The sequence below is a fragment of the Notolabrus celidotus genome, chromosome 10 (genome assembly GCF_009762535.1).
Source record: "Notolabrus celidotus isolate fNotCel1 chromosome 10, fNotCel1.pri, whole genome shotgun sequence".
NCBI classification, from domain to species: domain Eukaryota; kingdom Metazoa; phylum Chordata; class Actinopteri; order Labriformes; family Labridae; genus Notolabrus; species Notolabrus celidotus.
Genome location: NC_048281.1, coordinates 3,301,399 through 3,315,780, shown reverse-complemented (window position 1 = coordinate 3,315,780; position 14,382 = coordinate 3,301,399). Strand labels below are relative to the sequence as shown.

Below are 14,382 nucleotides of genomic sequence, written 5' to 3'. Positions count from 1 at the left end.
AAATATAAGGAGAGCAGAACGAAAAACTATAAACCTTCTTGTAACAATGCAGGTCAGGTCTTATAGCGAGAGTGAGAAGATCCAGTGATGATTCAGTGATTCCAGTGATGGCGAGCCACCCAGCTTGATTCCCGTGATCCAGAATCTGCATTGCCACTGAAACAGCCGGATGAACTATCTGCCTGGTGGTAGGATCGTATCAGTCTTCTGGATTGGTACCAGCTCGAACACACACTTGACTTAGAGTGCACTCTGACTGACTGACTGATTTGACTATCACAGATCAATCCTCAATCTGATCTGAACTGCCACAAGTTGACTTTGACTGAAACTTCCTCTACGGTCACCAGACATTGATTTTGAAACTACTTGAAACAGAGTAGAACACAAAGACAATTGATACAACTCAGGATATTTTTCTTTTTGTTAAAAGGGCCATTTTTTATTTTCCATATAAATGTAATTTTTATGTAATCTGTATTGTTATTCAAAACAAACTAAAGTTGGTTTAACTGGTTCTACTCGTGCCGTGTCAATAGTGATTGCACTCTTTACTTGGCTCCTTCCGAACCTAGCGTGAGGTGTACTTACCCAGGAGTGGGTTACATTATCAGTGATCCATGTCTCTTGTATTCCTTGTGTGCGTGTGTGTGTGTGTGTGTGTGTGTGTGTGTATTGTGCTTCCTGTTTTATTTGGTAGTTCTTGACCCCTTCCTGCCTTTGTGTGTTTCCCTCCTTTTTTGATGACCCTCATTAGTGTCACCTGTGTTCACATCTGTTGCTCATTACCCTGTGTGGAAGTAGTTCCCCTCTCCTGGGTTGGATCAGTATGCCTTCTCCTGTGTTCTCTGTGCGTTGCTTTGATTCCTCTGTTCCCGGTGTTCACTTTTGGACTTTTTGGATTTAGTTTCTTTGACATTTTAGTACATTTTGTTTGTACCATCACCTCTATTTGTTTATAAAACTAGTCTTCATGATTCTCCACATGGGTCCTCCTCCGTTTGTTCTCATGTGACATACACCTCTACTTCGGGTTAATTGTAAGGTTCTCCAATATCCACTAAATGGAGCAATGCCTGCAACTCAAGCTACACCGATTTCACATTCGACATGTTCATATTCACAACCACCTTGCAAACATACGCTCACAATGCAGCAGTCACTTAAACTGCAAGGTTTGTTGTCACTCATTACCTCCGCTGCCCTCCACCTGTGCTGTGCTTAAACTATCAACCAAATCCCCAGTATCTACCTTCAGGCTCTGACTAAACGATATTTAAAGTAGCGTGCCATCACTCCTCAATTTTCTGCCTACAAAGCAATCCTGCAAAGAGTGAGAAAGTTGCATTTTGTACTGGAATGGATTCATTAAACATAAAGGAGCAACTATGGAGGGCCTGTACAGCTTGTACACCTGCAGCTTCAAAGATTTCCCTCTTGTTACACAGGAATCAAATTTAATTTTTGACTGAGTTTTTTTTTGACTGCACTGTACACAAACTAATTGTTTTTTCTGTTGTATGTCTTGAACTCCTCAGAATTGAAAAAAAAAAAAAGATAAAATAAAACAATCACTTTCAGTTGAATGGAAAGAAACAGGGATACAGCTTTGGCCACATTGCTTTTTATCAGTGTGTAATTTAGGATGATGTCATTTAATTGCTCCTCATTCAAAATGTAAATTATGCTTTAAAAGTGTTGTAGATTAGCCATCCAACCGTGAGTCCGAGTCAAGTCTGGAGTCAGCTCTAAAGTCTGAGTCAAGTCAAAGTCACCAGAGAAGATCAAAGTCAAGTTTGAGTCAAATCCCCATTACACCAGGATAAGGGGACCCCTGTACTCCAAACTATTAATAGTAATCAGAGTTTGACTAAACGTCTTTTACCATTACTGTTAACTGGCAGCTTGCTAAGAGTAACTGTGAAAGTACAACCCCAATTTAAAAAAGGTTGGGACACATTGTAAAATGTTAAAACAGAATAGGTTGTTTGCAAACCATTCTAATTCCATATCTAATTGGGAGTATTGCCGAACCCTTTTTGTGAAGGGTTTGAAAGGGTTGGGAGCGCAGGAAAGGGAAATGTTTCCCATCTTTTTATTTAATGATGTGCCAAATTCTTCTACAGAGCCGTGCTGTTGTAATACGAGCAGAATGTTCTTTGGCATTTAAAGACATGTAGAAAAACAAGTAAAATATGTAAGGTCTACCCTAAATAAGGCATCTGGATGTGTCAGCCAACACTTTCCCAATTACCTTTTCTTTTTCTTTTTTTTTCTTTTCCTCTTGTCTGCATATATATCTCTGGTTTGTGTCATGTTTGTCACAAACCTTCAAATATTAACGCAATTTATTCTTGCAGCAAAAGAAAAGAAAGAAAACCTTTTTCTTCTGTGCTTGTGACTGTGTGCATGCGACCATCACCATCCCTCTAAGAACTCTGGAACTATCTTTTATTGACAGCTAATATCATGTTCTGTAAAAGAGGGCGTGCACACCTAGGTGGACCAAAAAAATAAAATAAAGTTTAAAAAAAGAATACACAAAGATATACAAAGGGACAGGGAAAGAGAAGGAGAGAGAGACCTAAGACACTTAGATGGAGAGGGACCATCTCACCATGACACCAAAAACTCTGTGCGGTGATACTAATGATTAAGCAACCCTTAGTGTCCACAATCATTACTGAAGCTTGGGTCGCAGAGGGTTGCCGCCGTGCTGTGTTCTATTTGTGTAACAAGACCACCACTGGTGCAGATGATACCTCTTGGGTCAGAGCAGCCGAGCGGTTCACCCCGGCCCCCTGGCCGCGAGAGCAGTCAGACCGAAGGACCCAACGCGCGGGAGACCCAGGCCAGGGGACAAGCCAAGGACCCAGACCCGAAGCAAACAGGTACCGCCGGGATAGCCAGGGCGACCCCCAGGTCACCCAGCAGGAGGAAAGGGGGGCAAGGGGGGAGAGATCCCGCAGGTCCCCCAAGGAACACCCCCACAACACCGCCCCTACAGCCCCCAAAGACAGAGCCAAAGGAGCCACCAGGGCCGAAGGAGCCCAGTACCATGAGCAGACAGCCAGGCAGGACCTGGACCACAGCCCGCCAACCAGCACGCTGGAGTGGGGAGAGGGGGGGAGGGGCAGGGCCAATCCCCCCCCGCCCCCCCAGCCGGTCCGACCACTCCCCCAGCCACACCCCCCACCCGCGCCCGAGGGACCAGACCGTGGTGGCATGGAGGGCGACCTCAATGGCTGCCATAGTAACACCCCCACAGCTGCACGCCACCCCAACCCCCTAAGAGGACTGCGAGGGACCATCGGGAAACCCGGAATTGCCTTTTCATACTCAGTCACGTTACTAACCTCTTGCAAATGAATGTAATAAGTTGAGAGTTAAAAGGTGTTTTTTAGCATAAATCTTCAACCGTTCAGTGTGCATATATTTTTCAAAGTGATATTTTTGGGGCTTTTACACCTTTATTTATAGAGGAGAGGACAGTGGATAGTGTAGGAAACTGGGAGAGAGTGGGGAAATAACATTCGGGGAAGAGGCCAAGCCACCCGCTACATGGGCAAGCAACTTAACCATTGGGCCAAGTCTGCACGGTGCATATATTTCTGAAATGATATCATTTTTTTTATTTCAGAAATACGATATGTCTTAGCACAATTTTCAATTAAATTATTGAATTCATTTGTAAACCATGTAAATCTGTTTTTACTGACATCCTAAAGTGTCCCAACTTTTTTGGAAATGAGGTTGTAGTTTAAATATCTCACCAACTTCTCTGGGTGCTTCCTGAACAGATGTCTGTTCAAAGTTGGAGCTTGTCTCAGTCTTCTTCTCAGTGCTTCATCAATAGGCGATAGTCATCCACAAAGCTGCACAACATGCTCTGACCTCCCCCGATGTAACAAGTTAAGAATAACAAACCTGAATGTACTACATGTGAATATTGATTCAAACAAAATCTCACTCTAACAGAGGTACTCTAGATTAAACTATGAACCTATAGTCGGTTCACAGAGTGGTCTGATGTTTGAATACAGTTGACATCAACTGAGGGATTATTCTGGATGTTACGGCTGTTGTTCAGGGTCAAGTCCATGTCTGTGTTTCCATCAGGTCCCGTTGTGTCTGCTGTATCTTCAGACCTGATCCCAAAGAGGCTGCAGATTTTCTTTAGCATCAGGTCGACAATCTCCTCTTCGTCTGAGGGCTGAAAGGAAAGGAAAAAATAGCAGAATAAGTTTCCAAGTGTCTACAGACAGCTCCAGGTGTAAGAGCTTTTTTATCCATGACCTCAGTTTGTATCTAAATTTAGACACTGACACACAAACATCTAAAAAGGTGAGAGCAATTCAGTTCTTACACAGAACAAGACAGCCCACAGGGATAAGAGCGAAACAATGTGTTCCCTCTGCTGCGGTGACATTTAGCAGGTGAATCATGGCTTTTTTTATCATGAGCATTGTTCTATTTAACTCTTGGAATAAGGACAGATTGTGAAATCATGTTCCACACTGATGGCCCTTTGGCGATATATAATAAAATCAATAATGAAACTATTGAATTATTGAAACTGATTCAATTTCCTTGACTGCACAACATGTTTCTAGATAATGTTGACACAAAATGAAATTGGAAAAGAGAAAATTAATCAATCAGAACATTGAGAACAGTCTGGTGTGTGAGAGATTGCTGTGGTGTGATCCTGGCTATTATTTCCACCAGACTTACTGCGGTGAGATCAGTAATGACAGTTTATTAAAGCTTGAAATCTGAAATGCAAAAATCTATACACCTACAGTAGCTAACTGCAACAATTAGTATGACTCAATGTTTAAAACCACTATTATCTCTCTCTCAATTTTTCAATTCAATTCAATTTGCTTTATTGACATGAACAAAGACATGTTGCCAAAGCACATACGATTTATACACATACATTCCAGATTATTATATGCATTAATGAATGATGGTGTCACCCATACAGCATATCTCTATGTCCTCACTTGATTTTATGCTCATAAAACCTTCACCCAAAATCAGATATTATGGGATGGTGCGTCCCTCAGGCTGTGACAGGCAGACACATATTTAGCAGCCAGAGGAGCTGCTGACCCTTCCCCCAGGAGAACTGACAGTTTCCCTTCTGGGGTTAATGTTGGGAAGTTTGGTACTATTGTAGTAATTTCCCTGTAGTGGGAATCTCTTAGTAAGGAGAACTTGCTGCAGTGGAGGAGGAAGTGCATCTCTGTCTCTATGTCCCCTGTAGAGCAGTGAGCACATAGACGCTCCTCTCTGGGTAGCCATGTCTGCCTGTATCTCCCTGTCTCTACAGCCAGCTGGTGGTCACTCAGCATGTATTTGGTCAGGATACGTCTTTGTTTTGTATCTCTGACACTGTACAGATATTCAGATCATGTATAATCACGGTTTAGGGTCAAATAAAAATTCACCCTACTTTGGGTCTTTGTTTGGTTTCTCCAGTGTTCTAAATACAGATCTTTGGAGTGCTTCATGATGAGTTTCATTTGGTTGTGTTTTGGATCAGTGCTGACTGGAGTCTGGCTGATTAGCTTCCTCACCAGCTGACTAAGGGGACAGTTTTTTTCTCTCTCTCTTCATCTCCCTCTACCCCTCTTTCCAACCTCAACTCGGTTGAGGTAGATGTGTGTGTCTAACATGAGTCTGGTCCTGCTTGAGGTTTCTGCCTGTTAAAGGAAGTTTGTCTTTGCCACTGCTAAATGCTGCAAAGTGCTCTACTCATGGTGGACTAGGATGAGATCAGACTGAGTACTGTCTGTCAGACGGGACTGGATCTTATCCTGTCATGATGTTGGGTCTTTGTTGATAATATAACTCTGGCTGTTTTTGAAACGGCCTGCTACATACTACCTATAAATTTAGTAGTCAGTACTGCCTACTACATACTGTGTTTGAATTTAGACTGTAGTCTGACTGTTCTGTTGGATCTGTTCTGCAGCATGCTGAGCCAGACGTCACTGGAATTCAGTTGCAGAAAGCGGAAGCAAACAACGGCCAGGCTGAAAGATAAACTGCTTCTTTAGCATTACTTATGATTTAAAAAGTTAAGAAGTGGTTTATTTGTAGTTTAATAATATTCACAGCACATAAAAATTGAGTTCCCCTGTCAAAAAAGAAGAGAAAAGGGAAAGTGTAACGAGCGCTGTGCATTATGGGAAACAGTACGCAAGGCAGACTGGTCTGATGCAGACTGAGAAATGTTCCCAAAAAAAGAAGAAGATGAAGATGAAGATGAAGATGAAGATGAAGAAGAAGAAGAAGAAGAAGAAGAAGAAGAAGTGACGATCAGCTGGATGCAGCGTCCTCACACTGAGACGATTAGGCACGAAGGATAACATATAACAAACCCTGCATCAAAACAGGTGCTTTCCTCTGATTGGCTGCTGGAAGTGTAAACGTCATATCTGCGACAATGTTGTGGTTAGTTTGGATGTTATGGTCTACTAGTTCAAATGAACCTTACGTCTCTGTGGTGAAACCAAACAATGACACAACTTAAGTTACAAACTAACTAGTTTCAACGTGTGGTTCAGTGAGGACTTCACACCCTAACTTAGGACACAACTTATGCACAGCTGGTGCAACAGGCTGCTGGTCTTCTCTCCACATGCTGCCAGATTTTTTCTGCTCTACAGGCGGTGTAGTTGGCTCATTTTCTGTGTTTTTCTTCCCCATGTGTTTTCTGTGGATCATCCTGCATCTCTTCAGCTCCAGTGCCTCCTTCCACAGAGCCCCCCTGCCTCACCACTCGCTGCGCAACCTCTGACATCCTGAATTTTAATTCTCTCAACTGCCTCTCTTCAAACTGTCCAACCAGTGCAATTAACACCACAACAACCCCGCCTTGGTCTACACAGTTCATCAGCCGGCTTGCGATAAATTCCCCTTTTCACAACCTCTGCTCATTCTGTGGTCTTACACTTTGGGTCCTGTTTAACAACTCTGTACAAACCGCAACATCACTGTTATAAAGCTTTCTCCTCCAACTCGTACAATTAACTTGTGATGCATTTCATTTTAAAGGCAAATCCTAAAAACAAAGGACAAATAAATTGAGTTGTCCTGAATCAAATATCTAGAATAGCTTCACCAGTTAACTGTTTCTTGTGCTCGAAAATCTTAGAAATATGATAACATTGTAGTTTAAACAGCCTTGTGTAAAATTCTTGAGTAGTCTACTGTAGAGTACAGTGCTGATTTTGTGGAACAGAACAGTACCTTATGATATATTTGCTCCTCGTTAAATGCCACGAGGATCACTGAGATGAGAAGATTGACCACCACATAAGACATGAAGATGATACAGGAACCGAAGATAAACCCACCAAGCCAGGGGCTGCTGTTCAACACCTGAAAAAGTGTATCAGTGAGACACACATATCAGTCTGAGCTCACAACAAAAACCACATCTGAGGGGGAAGAGAAAAGGCTTTTTTTTATAGTGACATGAGAACACCTGCAGAATGTCAATAACGTCTTATTCTTGTATCTTACATAGACAGTGTGTGAGTGGAGGGATGTCACAAACCTCATCATAGTTGAAGATACCAATTTGCAAACGGATGATGGTCAGGAGAGCATCCGTCAAAGTTCTATAATGAGACAGCTTCGAGCCATAAATCAGGTTGCTCTGGAAAGAGTTGTTGAAATAGTTAATTAGGTGATGTCAGACATATTTCGTATTCAACACTTAATTGATACATGGACATTTCTTTCATGGAGAGAATGCACAGAAAATAAGGACATTGAAATTCATGAATTCATAAAAGACAGCTTCCTGTTGCTCCACAATAACAATAACCTAATTATACTAACAGGAGGAGATTTTTACATTCTGTAGTCATGTGTCAAGTTGCGAACACTCTGGTGTCAACTGTACAATGATTTGCATTAAATTAGATGTCGGTGCATATTAAGTAACAGAAGTGTATATTTTTTTCAGAGTTATGTTGACCTTTAATGGCCCTCATTCCACACTGTATTTTGAACATCTCTGACTTTGAGAATATGAAAGGTTAATTTTCTGGCCTTTATTCTCATATAAAGTCAAGTCAATATAAAGGGAAAACATATTTTTAATTACTTCCATTCTTAATTAGAGTCATAACTGAGCAGTTTCTTTTTATTATACAGATAAAAGCAACAAAAAATTCAAAAAATAAGAACAATTTAAACATTGCTAACCTCCTCTAATTGGAACCCCAATTTAAATCATAAAGAGCAACTTAATTGGCTAACCATATAAAATAAATTGCATTAATGAACCATTTATTTAGAAGGAAAATACATTGCATTTTTAAAGGGGACATATCACGCTTTTGTCATCAATATATATTGGTCTAAGAGGTCCCCAAAACATGTCTTTAAAGTTTATGCTCAAAAAAACACTTTGAAATCAGATTTTGGCATGCCTGAAAAGTCCTCCTCTTCATTCCTCATCAGAACACTCTGTTTTCCATCTGACCACGCCCCCTCAGGAAGTGGATGTGCCTCGGCTCTCCAGCACGTTGATCTAATGTTTACATGTTGGCTGAATATACACGGCTGCTCAGAGATCACGTTACTTCAACCCTCTGAATCTGATCCTGACGGAGAGGCGCCTGTAGCAGGACCTTTCTGAACCATTGGTCACAGATTTAGTGTTTCTTGTTGTTTTATTTATCAGTATGTCGACGTGTGTCTTGGTACACAGCTACGAACATGTAGCTATGTGGCTATGCCAACTAGCGCTAGCACTTATCCATGATAAATAAAAATCATCCACTAGATCTTCAAATCTGCAGACGTGGGGAGTAAAACCGACCTCTGCCAGAAAGGCAGCGGGACCTTTTCTGAAGGATTGGTCACAAATTTTGTGTTTCTTGTTGTTTTATTTGTCAGTATGTCGACGTGTGTCTTTGTACACAGCTACAGCTACAGCTATGAACATGTAACTATGTGGCTATGCCAATCAGCGCTAGCACTTATCCATGATAAATAAAAATCATCCACTAGATCTTCAAATCTGCAGACGTGGGGAGTAAAACCGACCTCTGCCAGAAAGGCAGCGGGACCTTTCTGAAGGATTGGTCACAGATTCTGTGTTTCTTGTTGTTTTATTTGTCAGTATGTCGACGCGTGTCTTGGTACACAGCTACAGCTACGACATGTAGCTATGTAGCTATGCTAACTAGCGCTAGCACTTATCCATGACAAATAAAAATCATCCACTAGATCTTCAAATCTGCAGACGTGGGGAGTAAAACCGACCTTTGTGTTTATTAAGACAGCCTACAACTAGCATGCCTCCCTCCTAAGCTCCTTGTTAGCACACATTTGTGCAGGTAATGAAAAACGGAGGAGGGATTCAGTATTATTTTATACAGTCTATGGGCTGAACAAGCTCCGAGCTCTGACTCCGTGACAGACCGGATATTGTTGTTACGTAACAAAAACACTGAAGTCTGAAACGGCTCGTTTCACACACATTTACAGAGAGGTGGAGAAATCAGAACAGGGGCAGAATGGATTTTTTTCATTCTCGGGGGGTTTGTAGACATGCCAGGGACACATATTTCAGGTAAAGAACCATTAAAAAGTCAATTTTGCATGATATGTCACCTTTAAAGTCTTCAAAGTAGCAGTAACTCAAGTATAGACTCATGTAAAATAACTTTGATAACCCTGGTTTCTCCAAAAAAACAAAAAAAAAAGAGGCTCATGGTTAATGGCCAAGATACTCACTGCAATGGAATATGCCAAGAACATTATCCCAAGGATCAGAAGGAAACCAGAAATGTCCCCCCAGGCTCGCTCTAGTGTGGCAGAGATCAGGTTCATCTTTGGGTTCAGCCTGAGCAGGTGCCACAGTTTGATGGTGGAGAGCAGAACCAGGAAGGCGATCAGATACTGGAGCACCGAGTCTGATGCAGCCGTCTCATAGAAGCTGGCAAATCTACAGCCATAGAAAACCTGTGAGTAATCACTAAGGGTTCTATCACAGAACACACTGAAATATTAATAATAACTGCACGAGACGAGTTCAGCATTAACAAAAATGTTAAATGTGTGCTCAGAGGGTGCTTTAAGCTGAAAGCCACATTAGCATGCTAAAGTGTTTACAACCAAATGCTAATAGCTCTACCCATTGTCACATTAGCATTTTCATATTTTTTAATTTGCACCAACTACAAAAGTCCAGCTGGGTTTGTTGGGGAGAACGATTATTTTTAACGTTCATTGTGTAACACAAATATAGTGTCAGATGTTCAGTCGAGGGACCACCAATCATCCTCAGGGGTGAAGTCAGTGTTACTGATTTTAGGGTGATTACATTTTAGTTCTAAGCCCAATTTCCCCCCAAAAATCAAGGGAGGGGTCAGAAGTCTTTTTCCGTTGCTAAGCGCCACTCGAGTGGCTGCTTGTTGCAGCAGCTCTCTCTTCGTTGTTCTTTTTTTCATATCTGTTTAGTTCTCTTTGTATTTGGAGCCTGTCATGACTTTTAATGACTCATTTATTGGCCATGGACACCAAACTGGCTACGTTTGCAGTGGTGTTTTTGGTGCTATTTCTGTTCCTGTCTGTGTCCTGAGATCCTGCGTGTATCCATGGTAACATTGTTTACATACGAGATCAGCTGTTAGCATCCCGTAGCATGTCGATGCTAAACGATGCTAGGCTCGATGTTCCCTGCGAGCTGAGGAGAAGGAGGCAAGGATGACGTGCTGGTACTGAGGTGCAAGCTAAGAAAAGACATCGACCTGTCCTTCCACCCACCGTTATGGGGACTGTAAGATCTATCTACGATAAGAGCTAACCCAGCACCAGAGGGAATACTGGCAGACTAGCATCATGCTAACAGAGCTAACACCGGACACGAACGCCACATTGGAAGGATTTCACCTGCTGTGGGCGGACAGGATACAGGAGAGCAAGACTGAGCTAACGGGTGAAGAAGGCCAGCTCAGTCCTGGACCCTGTGGAGGTGGTGGCTGACAGGAGAATTATGGCCAAGCTGTCGTCTTTGATGAACATTTTATTTCTATATATATTCTTGTTAAATTCTTGTACTGTACACCTTTTTGTTTGCTGCTGTAACTCCGTGAATTTCCCCGTTGTGGGACGAATAAAGGAGTATCTGAATATCCTTCAAGGATACATTTCAATTAATCACATGGAGACCTTAAGCGTGTATTAACTGAAAATAATCTGAGATTATTCAGTCTGGAACATAGACTGTATAAAATATGGACGTAGTATCCCTGACGTCATCCATCTGTTCCTGAGTGCTGTTTTGAAGCCCATCGACGGCGGTGGCCATATTGGAAATATGGAACTCAACCAGGCAGAGTGTGACATAAGGGGAGGAGTTTGAGCCTCTTAGCCAACAGCTATGTGTTCTCATCCAGGAGTCAAGTCAGTCATGTCCTTTTTTGGGCAAAAACTTGAAATCTTAATATCTTCTGAACCCTTGTGTTAGAAAAAAATTCACCCCCGTACAGTGTGTGCTGATAGAAAGATTTTGTAGGGCCAAGCCGTTTTTTGAAGCCCTAAGTGTAGGTCAGAATGTGTTAGTCTCACTGGTCTTTGTGGTCTTGGTAATATTTCATGTCACGGTTTCCAAGCAGAGTCCTCTTGATATAAATAGCCAAGGCGCTCCAGCTTAGTATGATGATAGTCAGCTCAAAGAAGTTCCACTTGCTCCTGAAGTAAACCCATCTCTGCTGCTTCATTAGTTTGCCCTGCCAAGAAAGGAAATGAGAGGTTATTTTCATGAGTCATGTTGCAACTTGTGTGTATGACTGTGGCTTTGTGATATTACTTTCATAAGAAAACTCAAATAAATAAGAAAGAAATTATATCATGAATGAAGTGAAATGTTTGTTTCAAAACGACTAGCTTCAAAACAATAATAATAATGGTTGATAAAAGTTAAAATGAGATAAATCACAGAAGAAAAGCTTCTCTGTAAAAATGTGCCTCAAGTAATAAAATACAATAAGGTACTGACTGCATGTCTGATTGCCTGAGGGAGGAATGTTCCCCCCTTTTAATCTCAATCGCACTTTTTCATGTAAGTGAAAGCCTTTTAACTTCATACTGTCATGAGTTGTTTTTGTTTAGTTTTGAATTTTCCTTGTTTGTAATTTAGTCCTCTTTTCCTGTTTCATTTTGTATTTTTACCTGGCTTTTTTATTGATTTTTGAACCAGACTGTAAACATGTTTGTTTATGCTGTAAAGATTGTCTACATTGAATTGGTTTATATGTGGTTTCCAGTGTTTCTGTAGCCAGCCTCAAGAGGATTCTCGATGAACTGCAGGTTCATCAAGGTTTGGCGGGGCCTTAGTGTTTGGCTCGGCCCTACTCGTTGGGGGTCCATCGGGGCTGGGTGGGTGGCTGGTGTCCCTGTCACCCTCCGTCCCCCTGCTGCCCCCTCCCCTGTGGGGGCCTGGGCCGCGGCTGCCCTCGGGGCCGGGTTTCCCGGGGTTCCCTCGCGGTCCTCTTTGGGGGGTGGGGGGGTGTTACTACGGCAGCCATTGGGGTGTCCCTCCATGCCCCCGCGGCCTGGTCCATCAGTCGCGGGGCGTGGGTGGATTGGCCCTGCCGCCTCCGCCCTCCCCCCGCTCCGGCGCGCCGGTTGGTGGGCTCTGGTCCTGGTCCTGCCCGTCTGCCTGGCTGTCTGCTCCTGGTGCCGGGCCCCCTCGGCCCTGGTGGCTCCTTTGGCTCCGTCTTGGGGGGCTGTGGGGGCGGTGTTGTGGGGGTGTCCCTTGGGGGGGCTGCGGGATCTCTCCCCCCTCGCCCCCCTTTCCTCCTACTGGGTGACCCTGGGGTCGCCCTGGGTGCTCCGCGGTACCTGTTTGCTTCCGGTCTGGGTCCTTGGCTTGTCCCCTGGCCTGGGTCTCCCGCGGCGGGTTGGGTCCTTCGGTCTGACTGCTCTCGCGGCCCGGGTGCCGGGTGGTCTGACCCAAGTGGTTTCATCTGCACCACTGGTGGTCTCGTTACACAAATAGAACACAGCACGGCGGCAACCCTCTGCGACCCAAGCTTCAGTAATGATTGTGGACACTAAGGGTTGCTTAATCATTAGAATCACCCCACAGATTTTTTTTTTTGGCATCATGGTGAGATGGTCCCTCTCCATCTAAGTGTGTTAGGTCTCTCTCTCCTTTTCTCTCCCTGTCCCTTTGTATATCCTTATGTAATCTTTCTTTCACTTTCTCTTATTTTTTTATTTTTTATTTTTTGGCCCACCTAGGTGTTCACGCCCTCTTTTACAGAACATGATATTAGCTGCCAATAAAAGATAGGCCAGAGTTCTTAGAGGGATGGTGATGGTTGCATGCACACAGTCACAAGCACAGAAGAAAAAGGTTTTCTTTCTTTTCTTTTGCTGCAAGAATAAATTGCATTAATATTTGACAGTTTGTGACAGACATGACACAAACCAGAAATATATATGCAGACAAGAGAAAAGAAAAAAAACAAACAAAAAAACAAAAAAAACCCCCTGCAGTTTATAACACTTCGTCATACTTTGAGACCAGAGGTTGCCTCTTTAGCATGCTAAATCAGCAGGCTATGGACATTTTCATATTGGATCCTGTCCATCAATATGATGAAGGAGCGGAGCAGGTGAGAGAAACTTTAGGTTAGCGATCTTTCCAAAGAAACTTAAACCATGAGCGGTGGTGTGAACCGCAGAGCTCAGAGAAGAAGGAGAGCTGAATGAGGACAGTTTCATGTTCAATCCACCGCAACAGGCAGAGAAGAATCCATCACCATGGACCGATCACTGACCAGGAATCACTGGGACTATTTTTAAAAACTGTGTACCCTCCCTTTAAATCAATAAAACATTATTGCATTCATTAAAATCAATGTTTTTTAACAACGTGTTTGCATTTTGAGTTCGTAGCCTGGTAATAAGCTGGATAATGTATGGTTAGCAGGTTGTTATGGGAGAATCCCGACAGGGTGAGACAAGACCTGTCAGCCATACTTTATCCCTTACGTAGTTACCTTTTGTTTCACATCTTATCTAACTTCCTCTCATGATCTATTCTTATACTAGTTCCCTAATTTCATTCAGTTTTATTTTCTTATGTAATTTTATGAGTCAGTACCCATTCCCTTGCTGTTTCCTGTTTTTTTAAAGTCCTTACCCCACTGTGTCAGGCTTAGTTTTACTTCCTGTTTTGGTGTGTTTTCCCTTTTCTGTGATTCCTGCCCTGATCTGTTTCACTTGTGTCTTCAGTCACACTTGTGTCCGATTACCCAGTTTGTATTTAGTGTCTGTTTCCTCCCCTCTTTCCATGTCGTTCCTCATGGTGCTCCTAGTGATTCTTTTTGTGTTTTT

General features: G+C 42.7%; 1 protein-coding gene across 1 annotated transcript in view; it reads right to left on the bottom strand.

The window, feature by feature from the left end:
- Positions 1-3,213: 3,213 nt before the first annotated feature.
- Positions 3,214-14,382, bottom strand: part of LOC117820264 (polycystic kidney disease protein 1-like 2) — an 89,324-nt gene continuing 78,155 nt past the window's right edge. Inside the window, exons 43-47 of the mRNA XM_034693987.1 lie at positions 11,605-11,765; positions 9,769-9,979; positions 7,574-7,675; positions 7,264-7,395; positions 3,214-4,213 (exon numbers count right to left, since the gene is read on the bottom strand). Coding sequence (XP_034549878.1) covers positions 4,004-4,213; positions 7,264-7,395; positions 7,574-7,675; positions 9,769-9,979; positions 11,605-11,765 — 816 coding nt within the window. The 3' untranslated portion in view covers positions 3,214-4,003. The remainder of the gene's footprint in view (positions 4,214-7,263; positions 7,396-7,573; positions 7,676-9,768; positions 9,980-11,604; positions 11,766-14,382) is intronic.